The sequence below is a fragment of the Anthonomus grandis genome, chromosome 4, assembly GCF_022605725.1.
Source record: "Anthonomus grandis grandis chromosome 4, icAntGran1.3, whole genome shotgun sequence".
Taxonomy (NCBI): domain Eukaryota; kingdom Metazoa; phylum Arthropoda; class Insecta; order Coleoptera; family Curculionidae; genus Anthonomus; species Anthonomus grandis.
Window position 1 is genome coordinate 7,306,498 of NC_065549.1, and position 17,884 is coordinate 7,324,381.

The 17,884-nt window shown below is 31.7% G+C and overlaps 2 protein-coding genes across 3 annotated transcripts in view; one reads left to right on the forward strand and one right to left on the reverse strand.

Annotated features, from left to right (window-relative positions):
• LOC126734885 (sprouty-related, EVH1 domain-containing protein 1) overlaps positions 1-14,812 on the forward strand; it is a 68,074-nt gene extending 53,262 nt beyond the window's left edge. For both annotated transcript variants that reach the window (XM_050438715.1, XM_050438714.1), the window contains exon 8: positions 2,597-14,812. In XM_050438715.1, coding sequence (XP_050294672.1) covers positions 2,597-2,774 — 178 coding nt within the window. In that variant the 3' untranslated portion in view covers positions 2,775-14,812. The remainder of the gene's footprint in view (positions 1-2,596) is intronic.
• LOC126734886 (tubulin polyglutamylase complex subunit 2) overlaps positions 1-17,884 on the reverse strand; it is a 77,579-nt gene that overhangs the window by 55,504 nt on the left and 4,191 nt on the right. The gene's annotated exons all lie outside the window — the stretch shown is intronic.

Genomic DNA, 17,884 nt, shown 5'->3' on the forward strand with positions numbered 1-17,884 from the left:
TTCTTACAGTCATTTAACATCTGCACATCAGAAACAACATTCCTTTCATGCACAAGTTTCTTTTCACTCTCATTTCATAATCTATATCCCTTATCTGAATAGCCAATCATAATCAGTTTTTCACAGTAAGTGTCTAATTTAAATTTTCTCATTTCTTTAGGAATTAAATTATATGATCTACACTCAAAAAGTTTAATTTTTCCCAAATGTGGTTTTTGAGGGTACCATATTTCTACTGGACAAACAATCTCTAATGGCTTCACCCGATAAGGATTTCGTATACAAAATTAAGCATCTTGACCCCATTTTGTTCAGGATTATAAGGAACTGAATACTGTATTCTTATCCCCTTATTTTTACAAAAAAAGCAATTGATGTATATTCACCCCCATTATTACACCTTAATTTCTCAATTTTAGCACCAAACTTTTAGCCCTACTAAAGAAATATATTCTTTAAAGGTTTGAATAGCTTCACTTTTTCTTTCCAATAAGAAACACATACAAAAATGAGAATAATGATCAATGAATGTTGTGAGATACTTCTTGCCATCGTATGTACTGGGTGTTATTAAACCACATATATAAGAGGATATTATTTCCAAAATTCTTTTTGCTTTCCTCTACTCAGGTACTGCTACATATGGCTGCCTAGTTTATTTAGCTTCAATGCAAACTTCACAGGTACAATAATCTTCTGGTACAATAATTGCTCATATTTTTGCATATTTTCATTTAATCTTTATTTTCAATTATAACCAAAAGAATTTTTGGAAAATTGCTTTAAGGAGCTTGATAATCCGCGTATAAAATTAAATCAACCACTTTTTACCACACATCTTTTTTTACCATGTATTCAACTCAAACTCCAACAAGTGTCAAATTATAAAAAAAAAGTATTTGATAAATTATTCTGAAGAGCGGCAAAGAAAGTACAAAAAGGATAAGTAGTTTTATATATTTTATTTTATTTTATTTACCTTGCGAACGGTAGAAGATTTACCTACCGACACGTTGGTTAAAATTAACCTCAGCTCCTGAGATAGTAGAGCGATGAAATAGTATTTTCTAAATTGGTATTTACTGGTGGATTTATTGGTGACGTAAAAACCAGCAAAAAAAGTAACAAATACTGTTTAACGTCCAAAATACAACTCATCGATGTTTTTATTCCTAGGAGTATCATATACCGGGTGGTGCGTCGCCGAGCGGAACATAGGAAATTCCATGTAAATTTTAAGGGGGTCAATTATTGGCTTCCCTGTACATTTTACAGAAAAAATTTAACTTAACTTTTTGAAGACACCAATCTGGCAAACCCTCGTGCAAAGTTTCAAAAAAAATTTAATAAGCGTTAATTAAACTTAAACTTTTAATTAAACTTGTTTATTTATTTACTGTTTATTGTTTATTTATGTACTGTGAAGTGTGTGGATGGCTTCTAAAGGCCTGATGATGCTCTAACTAGAGCGAAACACGTGTAGCCCTTTTACTACATGTTGTGAGACCGTGACTTTGTGTTTTTCTTTGTTTTTTCGTCAATTTTGTATGTTGGTATCTTAGAGAATAATGGATGAGATTTTTGGATTCAGCTGTTAGGTTATAGTCCATAAAAAAGGGTCCAATGATATGGTGTCCGATAATTCCCACGAATACATTTGTTTTTTTTGGGGATATTGTGTCCGAGTATGAACAAAGCTATGTTCATTTTCTTGGCTCCAATACCGGTAATTCTGAACATTTGGTTCATTGTTGAGGGTAAATGTACATTCATCGGTAAAACAAATATTTCTTAAAAAATTCCTATCATTATTTGCTCTTTCCATCATTTCAAAATGCCATTCTTCGCTCTTCATCTCCTTCCTGCAGCTCTTGATGTTTTTCGAATTTATACGAATAATATTTGTGTTTTTTTAAAGTGCGCAATACCGTTGTATGATGTTTATTTACCTCTTGCCCAAGAACCCTCATACTAACCATCTTGTTTTCCTCCACACTCAGTAGAATATTAAGATCTCTGTTCTCTCTTTCTTCGGCTCTATTTTCGATATCCTAAGTTGAACATTTACAATTATTTATTACAGTACCTTTGGACTCGAACTTATTGACAATACAATAGTTGAAATGGACGGAATGGGCTTGGTGGGGAAATAAACTGAAAACATTTCAGATACTGCTCTAAAACTGTTTCCCGCATAATGCCACTTAATTATCGCTATTTTTTCGTCGATTGAATAATTCATACTTGTTTTCAAATATCGACTGTCACTGATTTATTGACACTTTTCCTCACGTCGCGTCAGTGACAATATTCATTTTACTGGTACCCGTTTGGTTTTACCTGAACCGAAAATTTGCTAATTTTGCGATTACATTTAATTGAATAATTCAAGATTTGCTTATTAACATATTTTGAAACTTTGAACAAGGGTTTGCCAGATTGGTTTTTTCTATAAAATGTATAGGGAAGCCAATAATTGACCTCCTTAAAATTTACATGGGTTTTCCTATGTTCCGCTCGGCGACGCACCACCCGGTATATCGACCAAATTAATAGTTTAAGACAAAATAATTACCATCAAATATTTTTTTGGCAGGTGTCAAGACGAGGACGAGCCGTCGAACGTGTGCGCGCGCCGCTGGATCGGCCTCACCTTCCTGTCGATCGTGGTGCCCTGCATCTGCCTCTATCCGCCACTGAAGTTGTGCCACGTGTGCGGCGTGCGGTGCGGCATGTGGGGCGGCAGACACAAATCGGCCACGGACGGCGCATGACCGTGGGAACGCGAGCTCAGCTCCGAGTTTAGTTTCGTTTAGGCGTAAGTCGAGTAGCGAGCGCTTCGAGGTTGTGTTTCTTTTTGCTCTAACTCTCTTTATCTCTCTCTCAGTTTTGTTGAGTTGTTGTTGTTGTTGTTGTACCTGATGCTGCGCGGGTGATGTTCTGAGAGAAATGGCCTTGTTTAAACTGTGAATACCGAAAGTATACGTTTGATCCACTTATAAAAACAATATTCGTAGTTGAACAATAGCACTAAATGTTCATAACTTAAATACTCTTTACATGGGCGTTTCCGAGGAGAGGCAGAAAGGGTCTGTTAATCTCCCTAGAGGATAGAATGCAAAATCAAAAAAAGTAATAAAAATTGCATTGGAATTTTAAAAATTTTCTTGTAATGAGTATTTTTATTAGAATATACTGTAGTCGAAAAAAGTATGGGATCTTTTTAAGTGGAGCATATTTGGTTTCTGGCAATTATTGCAGCCTACACATATTCGGAATATGAGTTATTAAATAAAATTATTTTTATTTTAAAAGATTTTTGCTTTTAAATAATAATAAATTTTCAAGTAAAGGTTGAAAATAAGTATGGAAACTTGTATTGTTACAAGTCATAAACATAATCATAGACACTTCTTTTTGTTGTGCTTTGTAGAATATCCTTTAGAGTCAATCAATTTTTGAAGAATTTCTTGGGGAATTTGCGAACCCTTTAATTTTATGATATTAAACATTTGTCGTTTATTTTTGGTATCAGAATGGGTACGAATCCGGCGATTTTAGACATCCCGAAGATGTTCAATAGGAATTAAATCTGGGGATTGAGTTGGCCATTCAAGTATAGTTATGTGTTTTTTGTGAAACCAATCTATACCGTCACAGAATGCTGGGGATCATTGTTAAAAAATCCACTGCAATTACATATTCTTTGCACATGGTAGTTTCTTATATTTCTTTGTATTGAATGCGCTCCATTTTAACCTTCACTTCAAATCAAATCGAATATTTATTGGTATCAATACATAAAAAATGTGTATACACGTCAACAAATCAGATATAGTTAAGATAAAATAAAATTTGGTTAAAATTCATTTTTATACAGAACGATATTTCATTTTTCTTAAGACCAATATGAGCTCTAGCAAACTCCATTCGGACCTTGTATTTTTCTTAGATAAAAGCGGTTTTTTGACAGCAATTCTTATTTTACTTAATTCTTTGCCTGGAAGTTTTCCTGGGGACAAGTCGCCCTCAAGTCAGTTGAGATCCTTTAAATAGTTTTGTCATGCCACGACTATCATTTTTCTCGTATATTTTAGTTATCGCACTTTTAGATATATTTAGAGACATTGCAATCAACGGCCTATTTCTTGTTATTCTAAATAAATCCACAACTTTTTTGTTTTAAATCACATAAAAAATAACGATGTCTTGGCATGTTAATAAACTAACTGAATTCAGTCATTAACACGATATATGCTCTGTTGTAAAACTAGGACAGAATTCCTTAGAGCCCAGAATATCGATAGTTTCCATACTTATTTCCAACCATACATTTCTTATTGCAAAAAAACAGTTCTTGATGAATTCTTAAAAGTAAAAAATGTATATCAGTGGCATTCCTATATTTTAGTACTGTGTAAAAATTAACTGTTTATTCATGCGAACGTTATTAAAAGTTTCTGTACTTTTTTACACTACTTTATCTATGGGGGGTAGTGGGCAAACGAGTATAAAAATAGTCAAAAATTTTAGTGCTGATAATTTTACGAATTTATCTATTGTTTATTTAGTTTTATAGTTTATTCAGTTTAATAGTTTTGGCCTGGAGGTTAGAGCTTAATGGTATTATTTTTAGACCACTTTTATAGGTTTTTTTAAATTGTATTGTGAAAGTTTTTTAAGTATGAGTTATTCTATTTGATTCTCCTAAAAAAGTATTTGTACTAATACGACCATAGAAAATAATTTTGTTTTAAATTGAAAAAAAAAACTAAAAAAAAAATAGTTGAATTTACATTAAACTATCTAACGTCTGGATATGTGTCTGTACTGTTTTACTTGTAGGCAAGTCAAGATAAAATTGCCTAAAAGTTTGAGGTATTAAAGGCAGCCGGTCCACTAGATCATTCTTGGTTTTTTTTAATATAGATACCGTTTGTGAATAACATTTTTTGGGCCATAATAGGAGAGTTTATATACAAAACAGAGTTTTTGAAGAAAATAGACTTATTCATGTATTTAGAAGAAATATGAACTTAAATCTTTAGAATTTAAGTTAGTACTTTCAGAATATCAGAACAAGTGATGTAATGCATACAATGGACTTTTCTATATCCGTACCTCAGAGCAAAAGTGTATTAAGTCACAAATCAAGAATTTTACAGGAGAGCGAAAACAAAACAAAAATTGTGTTAATAATTTTATTTTTCTGATAGTTTAAGCAGCTTTTTTAATATTACTGACGAATTTAAATACTTATTAAGGTCACAAACCAAAATAATTTTTTTGTTTTTTATTTAAGTATTACTTTTTGCAAAAAAATGGACTTAATACATTTTTTCCAATTTTTTTTTTAAATATCGGACTTAATATTTAAAAAAAAAAACAAATAATAGTTTACAACAAAAAAATGTATTGGCATTTTCTAAGGAAACCTCTAAGAAATAGGTTATCATGAAAACATCATAACTATTAGGAAAAAATAAAACAAAAAAAACTTTAAAAAATTACCTTTTTTTATTCCTCGTAAACTACAGCCACTTTTACTACTCTGCATTATTCTCTTGAATGGTTTCCTTATGTTTGAGATTCTGAAAAAAAAATAATTAAACCTTACTGGCACCCACTTTAGAAGTTTTTGCAGATCATTAAATTTTTTTGTGCTTATTGGATTTAAAGTATCCCGTAAATAAGACTACTGAATCCTTCATAATTTTATGACTTTTTCAAGCTGCTCTTCTATTGAAGTCCACGCTTTGAAATTCTTGATCAAAATTAGTTTTAAAAAACAAAATACCAGGCTGATCTTTCCTAACCTGCATGAATACTGTTTGGGAGATTAAAAATTTATCGCCATTTTGAGTTTTTTTGATATTTTGTAATGGCGAATCGGGTGAGTTGTACATTTTATTAAAATCCTTAAATTCAGTTGTTGCCATTTCAAATATTTTAAAATGTTTGTTTTTACCCTAGCGAAATCCTAGCGAGCTGGAGCCAATCCCATGGAGTTATTATTTGAAAGTTTGGACATTTTTTAGCTTCCCTTTCTATTACTGAATGCACATTATCCACCTCCATGTGTGACTTATTTCTTTGATATGGGGATTTAATGCAGGCAGATAAAAATAACACATTATCATCTGTAAATTGCGGTTTTGTGATGGGCAATTATCAGTCCAAATAATTATTGACGATATAGTTTTTGGTAAAGATTGTATGTATTGGACTAAACGTAAAGCCATTTTGTTCCCACCGCGCCCAGCAATTGACTCATCCCACATTAGGCAATTGGCCTGTTGTTCGGTTGAATCATAAACGGTATAATTAAAACACCATAGCTTAAGACTATAAAAGCTCTGAGAATTAGTAAGCTTAGGACAGGGAAGGCATTTTTGTAAGTCTATCATTAATACTTTTTGTTCTTTATTATTCTTTGACATATCTTTGTCTGCCTTCTTAAGCTCATATCTTTTATCTGCTTCCAATAAGTGAGATTCATACTCAGCTTGTAAAGTTTGCCTCTCATCTGCATTATCTGACTGTCTTAGATTAATCAAAAACTCATCACACACATCGCAGGTCTCTTTTGATGGAGGGGCAAATGACAAATTAAACTCAGTGTTAAAAATTTGACTGTAGAGCCATTCTTTGCCAACTTCTTCAGGTAAAAGATTTTTTAAATCACAATCTTCTTTGTACATCCTATACATTGTTGAAATGTTAAGATAATTTCCCAAATATTTTTTTGCGGTTCTTCTGTAGTGGGATTCTTCACAAGGAAATGATGCGATATGCTCTCGAATGTGATTTTTCACATCATCACTAATTCTATTAATTGATGGCTGCTTTCCTCTTTTGTCACATTTAACAATTCCACTGGATTGGCGTTTTTGAAGTGCACACCTGTAAATGTTTGGGATATATCTAATGTACGCAAAAAAAAAATGTTTTGCAAACTTGATATTTGTTGCTGTTAAGGGTAAAAAAATATTTCAAGTTGTACTGCCGTTTTCCAGTACGACTTCCTGTGCGTTCTCTCTTTCGTTCTATAGAAGTCAGTTCAATGCAAGAACATAAAAATTGTCGTTTTTGATCTATAGTTGTTTCTTGGTTCCAAAATTCTTGATTTATCTGAATTCTTTAAGGACCCGCAATTTTTTCATTGCAAGATTCTTAAACTTTCTTTTCTTTTATGATTTTCTTACTCTTTGAAGATTTATACTTTTCGCCAGCCATTCTCTCCTTTTTTCGCACATTTCTTTGCCAAGACGATTCATTCCTTACGCGCTTCTTTCCTTTTTTTTTAAATTCTTTTGGAAGAAGACAATGATTCTTCCATAATTTCTTCTTGTTGATTTTCGTCTGTGGCCACCGATTCGCTATCACTGTTTGAAACACTACTGGGAACAAAGGAACTACCTGATTCGGCAAACGGATCTTCTTCGTCTTCGCCTATTACACGTGAGGACTGCGAAACATGTGACAATTGCAAAATTTCTTCAAGTCCTTGATTCGCGGTTCTGCAATCCGCTATATGGCTATCGGCAGGATTACTATGATTTGTACAAAGTTGTAAGATATATCTAAAAATTGCTGTGTTTCATTGTTTTCTCTCTGCTGTGTTTTATTCTCGTTTATTGTTTCATGTGGATTTGGATTATCATCTCGGACATCTAAAAGAAAAAAAAAAACAATTAAAATATTATAGGCAATAAATATTAACCTTCGACAAATAAATTACCCTCGAAGATTGGCGACTCTATTTTCGCTGGGACTTGGTCACTTACAGTATGACTCTCTTCTTCATTTTCATGTAGTGGAGACCCTACAAAAAAATACTAGATACCTTTTGCAACGCTCATTTCTTTATCTTCTAAAAAATAAAGTGGTGAGGGAAGGAGCAGAGAAGGAACTTACGTTGGGAGCATTCATATACTTCTACAGTGTCACCACCGTAATGCTCAGGGCTGCTAGGATTGTTTAATGCCATCCAAAGTAGCTTTCGAGATCTTTCCCCCATTTTTAAAATATCAAGTAGGTAGTCCTGCACTTAACACTAGCACACTTAGACTTATTTAATACCAAAAGATCTATGCTTATAACCAATAAAAGCAATAATTTTAGGTTACCGCAAAACTAACAAAACACGTGTTGACCTGTTGACTATAAACGCTGAATGATAAAAAGCAACAAATCAAATAGAAACAAACGTTTGGACTTAATACTGTTTTTCTCTTAATGTTTGGATGATATCATCTTGGACTTAATATTAAAAAATAAAGATAATACTGTTTTGCTCTAGAACTTGGGCGGACTTAATACGGTTTACAATATGCTAATTTCGCTATTCTATGTCCAAATCAGCATTGGATTGAATGTGCAAAAAGAGCGGGAAATTTAAATAATATTTCTATAAAAACCAGAAAAAATGTTTTTTTTGGACTTAATACACTTTTGCTCTGAGGTACAGATATGATTCTTTATTTAATGATGGGAGATTCTGATTCGTTTGTGCCATATTGTGGTCAAAAGCCAGCCTATCCCTTTGGCTAATAAAGGTCCAGTTTCACTTTTAATCTATTTGCAATGATTCGGGTGAATAGTTTGTACATGTGAGACTTTTAGGGCAGTAATTTGCAAGATTGGTTATGTCATATGTTTTATGTATTAGAGTAATGGTTGCATTGTTTCATTGTTATGGTATTTTTCTTTGTATAAGACACTCATTAAACAGAACTTAAATAGTTTGCAGTAGCTTTTGGCCACCCAGTTTAAGAGCTTCAATGACCACTTCATTTTCTCCACGGGATTTGTTGTGTTTCATTTGAAAAATTGCCTTCATGAATTGTAATTTTTGGAATTTCCTCTCCAGTTTTCAGTACTTTCCAGGTTTTATTTTCTTCGATTATTTTGGTAACCATTTCACTATTTAGGCAATTTCTGGTGACTTTTAAATAGATAATAATATTTCTGCCCAAATTAAGATTTTGTTCTCATAATAATATTAAAAAATGAACAAGTAAATATTCAAAATTCATTATCTCTTAAACTATTGTAGATATTGAAAAAATGTTGACTCCTTACTTTTTGTTCAGAAAATTACAAAAAAATATATAGGGTGTATACTGCAAGTAGTATTCAATAGTTTGATATACCCTTTTAACTATAAAACATCAACTAATTTTAAAATTATAAAATTTTTTTTGACGCGTGGTTTACACCCATAACATACTGGATGTATAAATACTATATGTTCGTAAATACTTACTCTAATAAAAGATTTTCCTCTTGTTAACACGTACCTATAAAACCATTTCTTTACCAGAACATCACCCCCGTCGATTTTAGTTCAATTAGACCAAAGTCGTTGCGGTTTGACAATTTTTTTACTGCCATTTCGTCTTATTTATTTTAAACGTAACTAAACACTGAGCTTTGTCTCGTATTATATTTTGTAAGTACAAAATAGTTTATTTGATGATAATATAATATATATTTTTTTATTTCGCCCCCTATGGTTGGTTATTTGGTCTAATTCGACTGAATTATTAATTTGAGATTTGTCAACGGGTAACAAGGATATAATGTAATTTAAATCAATGTTTTTTAGCAATAAGAGGCCAAAATTTGTTACCTTGAAATCTCCCCCTTGTATCTCTCTCTCTCTCTCTTATGAATAAAACGTAAATGAAGTAACAAATATATAACTACTTTGTATGTATTTAAATCGGTGAACGTATATATTTATTTTCAAACTTAGCTTTTATGTTTAAAAAACGACTGTGATTTAATGTTAAGAGTTTCTATACGATAGTTTAGTACACTTAGTTGGTCTTTTTTTTCTGATTTAACTGTTAATTAAAGCAAATAATTAAATTCATTCATTAAAAAAATTACTTACAGTACGTTTCCGCTTCTAACTGGTTTATAATTATTATGATTCCAATACTGTATAGCATATACGGTTCTAAACTAAATTAATATACAAATCAGTGTCCAACTGAATATTATGTTTTTTTTTTATGGACGCTGCATAGTGCTCAAGGTGTAGTGTTGTAGGTTGTGAACACTAAAAAAAAACACTTTTGTGATTTTCATTTTTTTTTTTTTAATAATTTATTATAACGGACTCCTTCAAGACTGTACTGTCACTGATGTTATGTAAGAAAATGTTAGGGATGTTTTTTTAAATTTTCTTTATATTTACCGGTTTTTAGGCTGTTACACATTTGAGGGAGTTCTTTGGAGATATTTTTTTTAAATTTCGCTTTTTCCTGTTCAACTTTTACCTTTATTTCCCAATATGCCCCTTGAATTTGTGACAGCCTGCATATTTGTAAAAGGTTAATGGAGGTATGTACTAATACAAAACGAAAAATCTCTTATGTAGGTAGTTATAAATCCTAAATGTACCATCGAAATCCCCATTTTTAATATTTTTCCTAATTGTTTTCACATATTATTCTCTGTCTGGTTTAATTCAGGACTTGCAGCTGACCATCATAATGTGTTCTGTAATGGAAAAACTCTTTGTTGTCTCTTAATCGAAACTACTATTCGATAATAAAAATAATTAATAAATTAAACGCGATACACTTCTTGGAAAACATGATAATCTAATTTTCATAGAATTTTTGGCATTTTAGTTCCTATAAAGCACCCTCAAATCACGCCTTTAAATCACATAGTTCGGATTGGAAAATTGTCTAAAAATACTCTATGTTCTTACATGAAATTATTGGGAAAGACATGTTTTTGTTTTGAGCAAAACTCTTTTAAAAATAGTGAAAATTTGCAAAGAAAAATGTAATAAAAAATGCTTCATTCGAAACTTCCCGAATTTTAATCTAAAATCATATTTTTACTCTGACATCGATCGTCATAAATTCCTCTGTATTAGTGTCAAAAAATTTGAACATATTTTAAGTGATTATGTCCAAAAATGTCCGCTAATGACGTTGACAACATTTCCTGTAATTAAAAAATTTATTGAGGTACAAGAATCTTTCATGTATAAAAGTATTGGATGAGAAATGCCTTTTCTTTAAATAAAATTCTTTTAAGATTATTCTACTTATTCTGTGATGATTATATTCACGGAAATTTTTTTTTAAAAATACAATTGCAAGATCAGTGAATAACGTACCATCGAAACCCACAATTTTAGTATTTTTTCCAGCTATTTTTATATATTCTCTATAAGGCTTAATTCGGGACTTACAGGTGGCCATCATGATTTGTTCAGAAATGAAAAAAAGCATTTGTTGCCTCATAGTTAAATCTTACGTTGCAAAATAAAAATAATTGATGAATTAAATTTCAAATTTTCCTAGGAGAATTTTTTAGGCCCTAAAAAGCCTGATCATTTTGTAAGAAATATAAAAGTTACCATAGAATGGGTATATTTGCAACATACAGTTTATTTTAGTGGTACTTGCATTAAGTGAAAAAAACTACCCAGATTTTTAAATAAAAACACTTTTCCTCTTAAAAATCAACGAACTGAAAAGCATGTTAGGAAATATTGAATTGTTGAACACTTGATAAATCATCAATTTCCGGATGTTTAAAGGTTTTTTTGTCATTTTTTACCTCGCTCTTAGAAACTTAAGGTATCACTTATGTCATATAAAACTTCCTTCATCAAATCTTCATGAGTAATCCCCCTCATTTTTATTTTTCTCTCCCATTTTCAGAATCTAAATCATGAACAGATGTACATATCTGTGAATCGCTGGTCTCTTGCAAAGTCCTGAATCTCGGATTTGTTGCTTCTTTATTCAAGTCATTTTCACTCTCTTAATCTCTTTATTATGCTTATTTTCATCTGGAAAACAGTCAGCTGTAAATTTATAGGAGTGTAGTGAAACGCCCTTTCATTTACAGGGGAATGGTGCCAATCTGCTAGTCGCTTCAGCACTCATCTATTCAAATGAAAGATTGCCACTGCTTTAAATCCTGACACCAAATTTTCTGCTTTAACTTTTTTAAGAGTTTATCTTAATAATCTTGGAAATTGAGACTTTTGTCCTTTAATTCCATGTCTGACAGGAATGCATATAGTTAGAGGGCAATAATATGAAACTATGTAGTTTTATGTTCCTTAAAGGTACTTAATAGGCGCTCAATCAGAAATATCGTCTAGTATGACTTTAGGTCCATCTTTATGTCGAAAATATCGCAGAGAAAAAAAATCAGAAAAAGAACGTCATTTTGTGCCCATATTTGGATATTGAATTTTCGTTTGATATGCCTTGCAGCTGTCTTGGGAATTAATCCATTTATCTTTACTATTTACTAGGTGGGTTAAAACTGAACTCTTGTGCATATTTAAAAAAAAGTCTTTCCCAATCTAAGTTTGGCATATTGTCTTTACTTGTCCTAAACACCTTTGCGGTCCAAGTCCTGTTTGACAATTTATCATATATCATAAGGAACTTCCACTGTACAACCACATGAATATTATTAACGAGTATATTCTCCTCTTCCTTGTATTTACTCTTGAATCTTGTCTTCTTCTTGTTTCTCAGCCATTTTTTGTTGTCCACTCCTCGATGTAGGCCTCCTTCACTCTTGTCCACGCTGTTCCGCTCCACCTGACGCCACCTGTTTCCTGCAATACGTGTTAAATTACTTTACGTGATTTATTTGTTCCTTCTACTTTCCTTAAGACTGATGCCAAGCGTCGTTCGCTTCATCCTTAGCTGATTGGAGTTTTTTTTTAGTGCTATGGTTTCCATCCACCACGTGTCGCTACTAGCAAGACACAAGTGTCAAAAACTCTCCTCATAAGATTTATACGGCTTTCACAATTTTTAAATATATATTTCATCTTCCTGGAGGGATCCTGGTTAGTCTTACTCTTCCTATTATTTTTGCTGTTTGATTTTCCTTGCATATCATACATTTTCCAGTTTCTTACTATCTATATATATGTCCTCTGCGGTCTTACTGATGATTTTAAATTTTAATTTTTAACCCGACATTCTTCGACGCATTATTCATCAAGTTCTTCCAGCATATCATTCAACTGCCTGTAATAATAGAAATAGTTTAATTCCAGGCAGTTGAGCCATAAATTCTTGTTATATTCAGACAATAAAACAAAATGTTCATGTTTTTTCAGCTCCACGTAGTTCATTATTCCAGGCAGGTACGTCATAAGTTCTGTCCAGAAGTAATTTCTCTTAAATTAAAAGTAGTTGAGTGGTTAAACTTTTTTAACATCTTAGACAGCTCAACTGCCTGCAATAATAGCAGCAGTTCAATTCCAGGCAATTGATGAATTAATTTTTTGCAGGCTGTATTAAGTATTGTTTTAATTGACGGACATTTGTTTTACGTGGGGTTTAAAATAATTGAATTTAAGTGTAGTAGTATGTAAGATTAGTACCTGCAAAAAATACTAAATAATTTGGGAAAATTCTGCATAAACTAGTTTCATCCTTTCAGCCAAATTGACGTCCTGCATTGGGCGTAAATGGCACATTACAAACTTATATTAAAAAATTTGATTTTAGATAATTGAATAGTTTGATTATTTAAGGCAGTTATAGTTCTTGCATGTTGCTGCTTATATTAAGGCTTCGGTAAATCGAAGAAGGTGCAAAAAGGACCCGTTAATATTTATGCCTTTAATTTCTCATTGTGTTGATTTAAAGGCATTTTCCAGCACTAAGGTGAATAGTTTTGGGGATATGATATCGCCTTGACGTACTCCTCAATTTTTTTTTCAATAGGTCGCCTATATTTCTTAACAAATTACTTTTTGTTTAATCTGATATAAATATCTTTGAAACCAAAGTCTGGGCAGGAGAAGTAATGAAATACGATCCAACCACCAATCCCGCCAAATTTTTTGCAATGATTTAATTGCACGAAAGTGAAGCGACTAGTTCGTACTAAACATGCTGGCAATATGGGTTTTAAGTAGACCCACTTTAAGGTACTTTTCTTGGCAAGGCCCAATTTCCATTTGCAATTCTGGCTAAAAAATCAACTAACATGTGTTTGTATTACCCTTTACTCTCCATCAACCTTTTACATGATTTCTTTTATATTTCCCACATTGGACAATATTAACAATTTTTAAGTTTTCCTTCAGTTACATTGTTAACACGGTGAGTTAAAATTCTATCTAGCTATTTAATTATTGTTAAAACTTATTCCCAGTGCCCGGTTGGCCTTACTGAATATCACAATAGATCTGCAAAGAATCTGTATATTTGTAAATATATCTGGTGTATGTCTGGTTAAGTTAACCTGACTTGGGAATAACGTCGCTAGGTACTGCCAAAACTACTAAATGGTTAAGATAAGTGACAAAAACTGTATATAAATCCTTTTTTTTTGGCACATAGTACCGACAATACTTGCTTGTTGTAAGGTCAAAAAAAATATCCCGAATGGTCAGTGTTGTTACATCAAACGTAACCACACTAACTGTAATCGACGATAATAATATCATAGTTTAAAAATAACGTTTTTAATATCATAGATGATGTACTGATGTGTATATAACTGAACAACTTGTATTGTATAACAAAAAAATAAACATGTTTCCTTTTAAATAATTATAATTAAGACGCTGCTCGGTTCTTTTTTACAAATATTTTCCATTAAACGTATTATATCATGTCCACTACTGTCGGTTTCCTATAATAAATTTAATAAATTAATCGATTTTTTGCACATTATATTCAAACCATTTTACTTAGATAAATTATTACTGTCAGATAATATTCTAATAAAATTATTGGTAACGTGTAACTTGAAATTTGTAAATAAGAATAAATGTTTATTATAAAATTGTCTTACGGAGTTTTATTTTCGGAGACACCTAAATTCATTCATAAATAGGGTTTTTGAAATGTTTAGAAATTTTTAGAATGAGAGTTTGGGTTTCAGAAGGCTGACGACGAAATATTTTATGTCTTACACGAATTATACCTTAGTTTGAAGCAGGGAGAAGACGCTTCTGCAGTTTTTGTAATGTAAGTAAGGCATTTGATTGTGTTGTCCAAGAGATTTTGCTTAATAAACCAGTGGAAAAATTAGGTTTAAAAATCAATATTATGGCCGTTAATAAAACAAGAGTCATGTTTTCATGCACAGAAGACGAAATATTAGTGAATATGTGTGTCAAAAGTTTTTTTGTTTATTTGACTTAAAATACCACCCGTACAATCGTACATAAAAAAACAATTAAGGAAAGATAATCCCTGGGAAGAAGTTGCTGAGTTCGTTACAAAACATTATAAGACCTGTACAATAATTATAATAAATTAAAATCTTTTCTATAAAAATCTTTATTATAAGATGTAGATATACAGAGAGCGGGATACTGAGAGAAATTGCTAATGCATCAATTGATGCAGTTCTACTCCAACAGTATTGAAAGTTTCATTTCATGTTTATTAAAACAAAAAAATTACGAAGTGTAGAATTACATGTTTACTGATTTTTTGTCGATGAAATATTATACAACTGAGATTCTGTTTGCAACTGAAAGAATATACATAAAAAATGCCCTACGGCTCATGCGTTTTATAATAGAAGCAGAACTGGATTCCATGAAATTCAAGGGACAGGGCTATGACGAATATTCAACCACGTCCGGGAAAGACAACGACATAATACGCTATTTTGAAAAACCATTAGCATCAAACTATGTTGTACATTCATTTGGAAAGTCACTAGTTGAAATTAGTTGTTAACGATTTGAATGAAGTTTCTCAAATTCGCAATGCTGTAGCGACAATCATAGACTTCATCAATTTTTATGGACTATATCAAGGAAGAAGGAAATATTCTCTAACATTCCTGCCTTCTATGAAACAAGATGGTCGGAAAAGTACAAAAATATTGCAATTTTTAAGGAATATTTTGTAATGTAATATGAGTGCCTTCCAGCTGCATTCAGCACTAACTTAAGCAACCTTTACCATCTGTCTTTCTCTAATTTAAGAATGTTTCTCCCATCTTGAACTGATTGTCAATATTTTACAATCAAAGAGGCTACACCTTCTTGGTTGCACCAAACAAATTCATAAAATTATTAAACTGACAAAAGATCACTGAGGAAATATAGACATTGGAATTGAAGAACTTTTGATCGACTGCAAGTTAGGATTGGAATTGCGAAACCCAGAACTGTCAATCGTCGAAAGCATCGCTCGAATCATCCTCCATCTATCTGATGACGTTCAATTTTGGAAAATATCGCTTCTGATCCCTTATTTACAATCATTCATAGCTTTACTAGAATGAAGGTTTCATGGAGAGAACCTGCCAGCTCTTCTCTATTTAACTTACATTCAACTAACATGTTAAAAATGGAGACTCAAGGCTTTATAGATCTTTCTAAAAATTTCATGAAGTTTTACGGTCGTGAAAGCTTCACAGAGGTTGAATTGTCGTATCATCATTGGAAAGATAAAAATTCGAAAACTGAAGATCTTCAGAAGTTAGACTTGTGCGATTTGTCCGAGAGGCACCAGTGTTTTTAGCAGATACGGGGTTAGCAGAAGTATTAACCCAGATAGCACCGTTTTTCTAATGGACATCCAAAATTAGTCCAATTATTATCCAGTAACTCCAAAGAATAAATATATATTCTATGGATTACCGGTTTAGGATATCCATTTCTATTCTTACTACTGGCCAATATGGACTTCTAAAAAAGTATTAAAATTGCAACGGTTGATCGATTTTAAATTATTTTCAAACAGCGATTAAAGCTGTTTGACACGACTATATTTTTATAAGAATTTTCGAGTAGAACACGTCTACAACTTTTAGTTCATTTAGCTGCTAGTTTATGTTGTTTTCGGTGTTTATTAGATGTGAAACTAACAGAAGATCAGACTTTTTAAAATGTTTAAAACAACGGTGAATTATACACCATACTCTTTTACAATAGAATAGACGGAGACTACATCCTGAATGGCGGATGTCAATGCTAAATTTAAAAAAAGCGTCTTTAGTTACTAGTCGGCTGTTTAGTGATAAGTCAATTTTAAAGGCTAATAATTAATTTATTTATAAAGATTTTTAAAACAATCTGGTCTCATGCGCATGATTCGAAGCAATTTCTCTGAATTTTATCTCTCAAACATACGTGAACCAATCCAGTATATTGCCCATGAGTATCGAAAGATATGCAGTTGCCAATAAGGGACAAATTATTTTATTTCTTCCAGGCTCTCCTCTAAGATAAATATCAATATCTTGATTTTTAGTGTATGGATTTCAATAATTTTTTCAGTAGTTTGTTAAAAAATCCTTGGGTATCCTAGAAATTAAAAATTCGAACATTTTAGCCACTAGAAATCAAGATATTCAGTTGCTAATAAGAGACAAATTATTATATTTCTTCCAGGCACTCCTTTGAGAAGAATGTCAATATCTAATTTTTAGTGTAAGAATTTTAATCATTTCAAATCATTCAAATTGTGCTAAGAGAGTCATTAGAGTATCCCAGAAATCAACAATTACAACATTTTAGCCACAGAAACTCAAGATATTTACTTTTCAATAATAGACAAATTATTGTATTTCTTCCAGGAACTCCAGTGAGAAAAATGTCAATATTTTCATTTTTAGTGTATAAGTTTTAATCATTTTTTCACTTGTCTCACATGGTTCCAGCGATAGTATTAGTAGATTAAATATAGAACGTGTCTTGAGGATTGTAGTAAGAATAGAAGTAAAATTAACTTGAGCCTTGATCAACAGCATGCAATACCTTAAGAAAGTAAGGTTGTTAACAGAAAGACTGATTTTTCTATTTGTTTTTCCTTTTTTTGACTATGCAATGAAAAACATTGAATTTGAAAAAGTTGTCAAAGTATCTTAGAGAAATGAAAAACTATTTTTAAAATAT